This window comes from Rutidosis leptorrhynchoides, chromosome 10 (assembly GCF_046630445.1).
Source record: "Rutidosis leptorrhynchoides isolate AG116_Rl617_1_P2 chromosome 10, CSIRO_AGI_Rlap_v1, whole genome shotgun sequence".
Lineage (NCBI taxonomy): Eukaryota > Viridiplantae > Streptophyta > Magnoliopsida > Asterales > Asteraceae > Rutidosis > Rutidosis leptorrhynchoides.
In genome coordinates this window covers 151,991,039-151,997,201 of record NC_092342.1, presented here as the reverse complement: position 1 = coordinate 151,997,201, position 6,163 = coordinate 151,991,039, and the positions used below count along the sequence as shown (strand labels likewise).

General features: G+C 32.6%; 1 protein-coding gene across 1 annotated transcript; it reads right to left on the bottom strand.

The window, feature by feature from the left end:
- Positions 1-533: 533 nt before the first annotated feature.
- On the bottom strand, positions 534-4,551 carry LOC139872354 (plant UBX domain-containing protein 2). Its single transcript, XM_071860206.1, has 3 exons — positions 3,443-4,551; positions 1,838-2,116; positions 534-959 (listed from the first exon to the last, which is right to left on the bottom strand). Exons 1-3 carry the CDS (start codon positions 4,295-4,297, stop codon positions 714-716), a joined length of 1,380 nt encoding a protein of 459 aa, XP_071716307.1. The 5' UTR covers positions 4,298-4,551; the 3' UTR covers positions 534-713.
- Between the last annotated feature and the right edge of the window lie 1,612 nt (positions 4,552-6,163).

Below are 6,163 nucleotides of genomic sequence, written 5' to 3'. Positions count from 1 at the left end.
ACTTCAACGAGTGTTTGGTCACTTGACTAGAGTAATACAAGTTTTCGGATCAACCTTTTGTATAGGACGTCTTAACTTTATTTGCACTATCCAGACATTCGTCCACCATAAATTTCCAATGTGTTATCATCATCATCATGGCAATCTCCTATACGTCTTTCGACTCATGCTTCGTAAGAGCACCAACTGATTTCTCAATCCTAGTTGCCTTTAAGAATCTCCAAAGTTAACCGCATGTTAGAAATTAAAACTTGTTTAACAAGTCACACACTACAAATTTTTCAGACATATTAGTAGTTGTTGTCAGTGTTTTCTTAGAAAAAATGACAATCAGTCATTTCATCTCTTCTATTCATTCTCGTTAAAAAAAAAAGGTTAAATAGATAATTACAACAGCAATTCCTAAAGTTGATTAGAAAAGAAAACACAGCAAAATATCAACTGAAGTATTAGCAAAATATTAACTAAAGTTAATCCTAAGCATTAAACTATTAACAATTTATTTACAAATTAAAACAGCATTTCCTTTTCTATTGTATCAATTATCAAGAATTTAGATAACAAAAAAAATTATCTAATAAACCAATTAATACAATCTGAAAACAGTGAAACAGTATATATATTAACATTCATGATGGATTAACAAACAAATTGATGTCATACAATTACAATAATAATTTGGGACATTAATCCAAACCATAATCAAACTGTTATCACAATCCAACTGCTGATTCTGAAACAAGGGGTTCCATGATTTCAAGAAGCTCGTTACAAAGACCTGTATAAACAACCGAATCTGTTTCTTTAGGTCTAAACTTGATGAGAGCTGAGGGAACTAAATCCTCCTCTTCAAGTGTTATGACTTTTTCTCCAAACGTTGGAATCACACGACGTTTAATCACAACAGGATGCAATAGCTCAAATTCCAAACTGGGATCTTTTAACGATGAGCTCACAAACTGTACGTAGTAAAAAAAAAAAAAAAAAAAAGTTAGAAAAATATATATTTGCTCATTGTGCAACATTTAATATTGCAAAAAATTAAGTTAGAAAAATATATATTTGCTCATTGTGCAACATTTAATATTGCAGGTCTTATGTTTTCATCCCTGCTGGAATTAATAAATGGAAATAACCATTTAACTAGTAAAACTGAGACCTCTTATCAATATGTTTTTTATATACTAAAGTAAATTCAAAACCAAATCCAAAATGCACAAATTTTGAATACAGAAAATATCATCAAGTAAAACCACCACTCCTTTTGTAGAAAAGTGGGTCTGCAATTTTTAGCATATTTAACAATATGCTAATTAAGGTGGAGGTTTACTGTTCACAAGGGTAAAAAAAGTCATTTTGCCATTTTGCTTTTTTTTTCCCTCGCTAACAGTAAACCTCCCTTACCTGGCTCTTTTTTGGGCTTTTTTTTTTGTTCCCAACGAAGTGGGCCTCCAATTTACTAGATGGAACTGATCATAGGAGTATAAATAAAATTGAACTTTTTATAATTATTACTACTATTAAGTAAAAAATTTCAAAACTGAATCAATATGCACAAACTTAATTACTTATAATTCCATTCGATTATAGATCTTATTTAAGGGTTTGATCTTCATTACTCAAAGCATAAATGAGACCTATATTAGAATCAACCCTAAAAGTAAAAACTATACAAGCTCTTCATAAAAACTAACCTTGTAACTTTAAAACCAAAGCCAAAATGCACAAAGTGTATTCAGAAACATAAAGTTCGGTCTAATCTTCAATTCGCCAACATTAACAAGACCCAAAGTGAAACTAATTAGAATGTAATAAGTTGAGATTTTACAAAACTAACCTCGTAAAGAGCAGTAGTTGGTTCTCTAGGATTAAAAAATGCTTGGATCACCACCCCATCAGGAAACTGTATTCTAATGACAGTTTTTCCATGTCTTTTTCTTGCAGCCTTGGCTTGTTTTTCTTTGTATGATTTTGGTACTAAAAGTTGAGATTCAGCGAGCTTTTTTCGTCTCGTTTCAGCTTCTCTTTTCACTTCATCTATGGAAAGATTATAAAAAGATTCTGGAAGTTCTATCTTCGCAGCCACACTTTCAGACACCGAAAAGAACACCCTAATCTGATATCCAAGATGATAATTATAATAATTTCACACAAAACATATCAAAAATTATACAGTTCCATTGTTAACAAACAGAACTTAACAAGAAACTCCTTTTAATTACATAAATTGTAGTAGTAAATTTTGGAATGTCCTTATCGAAAATGCTACATAAGTTTTGAAAAAAAAAATTAGTACAGTAGACAGATAAGTAGCTAACCATTGTAATTACTAATCATTACGTAGATTGATGATAATGATCTGGTCCACAAAGCATACTCATTTTTTAACTGGAGAAATCAAAAGGGCATTCCATAGAGTAAGGAACGTAATTAAGATTACGTGGTTGATAGATATATTGAATCATGCATATAAACTACCTAAACCTCTAGTTAACTTGAGATCGGTTCGATCAGCACTAAGAGTTGATATATTCAAAACTAAAGGAGGAAGTTGGTTAGTTTCAATGATTTTATTAAAAACGCAAACTTTGACTCTTACCTTCACTACTCAAATAACAACTAAAAATGTGAAATTTTAGTCACATTAATTTTCATTAGTTCCTTTCTTTTCTATTAAAATTTTGTCTTATTCATTAAGGGCTTTAGTTAGGATTTTATTTAGAGACTTACCTGCCGTTATAAATTAAATTAAGAGTTTTGACTTCCCAAAATTTAAAATAAGATTCTTTAGCATCATTGTTTTCTTCCAATACTCCAAATTAATATCCAACAAAAAGTCAATGAAGAAACGAAATCGGCTGGTGTTAACACTAGTGAATATAGCTTATAGCTGTTCAAGGTACAAAATATTGTTTATTTATGGATTCACAAACAAGTTATGTGCACCAAATCGAACAAGAAAACGATCAATATAAATAGTCAAATGACCATACGAAAGATAGAAGAAACCCAACAAGTTATTTGAAATGATTAAGTTAAAGTAACATAATAGTTAGTTTCTCTTGCGGATTTTGGTAGGCCTTTCATATAGAGTAAAAGGACTCGGGACATACTTTATCTCATCTCACCACATTTAGGGACCTACATTCTAACTTTGGCAAATGACAAAGGCATAAAAAAAAAAAAAAAAATTACAATTAATATATGCAAAAAAATGCATATGCATTTCTCGTTCAAGAATTGGCAATAACTAATTATTGAAATGTTATACTAACAACCATCTCTAGTACCCGCATGCATCTGTTATACTTCATTTAGTCTTATATAATAAAGGCAACCAATACTTGTTTAACTAGCCTTAACAAACTTATGAAGCAATCCTATAAGACGATTTAGTACATAAAACATGCGGTAATTCAATTCAATTCAATAAAAATTATACCTGTCTCTCAACTTTCTTAACCTCCACCGGCTCCACAACCTTATCCTGCCCAGCTACCCGCGTCGTCACATATTCAACTTTAGATGGTTCCAATAAGTTAACTGTTTGCTTAATCACCTTAATCTTGTCACTAGTTGCATCGTCAATTACGGCCCACATCTCACCGTTTTCCTCTTTCAGTTCAAACCCAACGCACTCCAACAAATCCAACCCGCCTGGCACGTCAGCAATCGCCTCCTTAATCTTCGGGTTCCCTAACCGAATTTTCCTAAACTTAACATTCTCAGGCTCCTTGATTATATTCTTCAACAACTTAAGCACAATCTCAACTGACCCATCAGATGGTTTCGCAGACACATAGGTACTAACACAAGCTTCCAATTCATTTTGGGCCTCATCCTTTTCGATGTTATCGTTGATTTTCGACTTCGAATCTGATTCGTGGTTCGATAAACAAGTCTCCACGTGATCGGAAACCTCTGTTTCTGATCCGAATGCTCGAGTACAAACCGGACATTCAAACACTTTCAAATCATACCCGTTTTTATTCCGTTTTCCTGTTGTGATCAAAGCATCAAATGGGTCGAATCCATCCGTTGACTTTACAGGTTGTTCATAATTTATAGGCTTTTGAGGTGAAATATTGGAACTAGATGATGAGGGTTTCGGAGATGGAGCGGGTTTCGGGTTGGGTATCTGGGTAACGGGTCGGGTTGGGTTTGAATTTACTTGATTTGGAGGAATTGATGAAGATGATGACCCCAAAACCCTACCTTGGCCTTTGAATTTACCAGATGATGAAGAAGTGTTGAATTTTTTCATGAATCCCTTCATTTTATCTTTCATATCACCCATTTTATTATGAGATATGAGTAGTTGATTTCGAGAAATTGATGAATACACCGGTCTGCAAAATATCAGAATGCAACAGGGAATTTTTATTGGTATCGAGTTTTTAATCTTAATTTATTTATTTTTTACAGGAATGATTGAATTCGATAGGGGGAAGAATTGAAGATTATGAAGTTGCTTTCTGTCTGGTGCCCTGGTGGAATGCGGTGTTACCAATAGAGTGCTTATTTATTTATTTATTTTTATGAAAACAAACCATCTCGACACAATTAAATATGAGCCTTACTCAACCATACATGTTTTAATATGTTATATACACTTGTAACATTTTTTTTTTTTTTTTTAGTAAGCGATGAAACTCTCCTATGAACGAACACATTAGCTCCCCCATAAAAGGTAAAACTTCGGATAATCAAGTCCCCCGAGCGCGAGACCTGGTACCGGATGAATTGCTCATTATACGCACCCTCTAGTCACACTCACTTTTTGAACAATTTGGCATAGCCAGGAATTGAACCCGGGTGATGTGCTTCATTAGGCAACTCGGTGGCCACTTAGTCAAGCCTGAATGGTTACTTAGGAATTGAATGGTTACTTTTAACATTATAAAGCATATTTAGTTATGTATACTTAAAAAATAGCTGTTATAGATCATTTCCAAAAAACAAAACTACAAGCATATAATGAGAGGAACTTTTACAAAGAAATATGAAATTACCGAAAAACAAATACAACTAACCCTAGCTCCCCTAGCATGTAGAAAGTAACTAACCGCTAAAATGACTCAAAAACTAAACTATCAAACTATCAAAATAAGATTCAAGCCGAGGCTAACAACAAAACAAGGAAAACCAAGAAAACAATAACTTAGAAACTTCAATTAAAATAACTCCTAAAGGGAAAAAAAAAAAACCACCAAACAAACAGACACGAGACCTACGAATCGAAAAGCAGAATACAACTTCTAAAAGAACAATCCAATAGAAACTAAACCAGCCAATCACACGACGCCAGATTTATCCGCCGCTATTGAAGCGTTACTATTCTTGGTCCCTAGTTTTTGAAGCTTGGATTTGGTGTCTTGTGTAACAGGTCATTTACTTATCTACATTTTGGTATAGGAATTACGGTTGTCCATCTTATGATTTGTGGATTTGTACGGTTTAATCGGGACAATTTATTTGGTTTTGAAGTTCTAAAAGGAAAATTAAAATTAAAGCCAAATTGAAAAACTGGAATCATATGTCAAAATTGAATTCATACGTCAAAATCGAATCCAAAACGAACTGAATTCAAATTCAGTTTCTGTATCGGTTCAAATGAAAAACAATCAAAATTAGAATTTCACTAAGAATAACCTTCAAAATATATAGTTTGGAAACTTTGTGTTGTAGCTCATGTGGTAGTAGTCTGCCTCTCTTAGCGAGAGATTAAGAGTTCGACTTTCGTGCAACATTGTGTGACAACCCGAAAATTTCTGACAAATTTAAACTTTAATATTTATATATTCCCGACACGATAAGAAAAGTTGTAAGTTGAATCTCAAAGATTTTTAAACTGTGTTCATACATTCATTTAAACCTCGACCAAGTTTCTATGATTCACGAACCATTATATGAACAAATCTGATTATATATGTATATGTGTATATATTATAACTTGAAAACATTAACCAAGTATTAGACGTATAATACTTTACATAAACGTATTTGTTTCTTAATATATTCAAATAGTTATCGATGGAATTAGAAGATGTTATCAAATGAGTGATTTAACAGTTACATTATATGATTGCGAGTCTCAATTGAGAGGTCCACTTTGATTTAGAAAACCTTTCTTTTTAACGGTATTCGGAAAATGGTAAAGCGA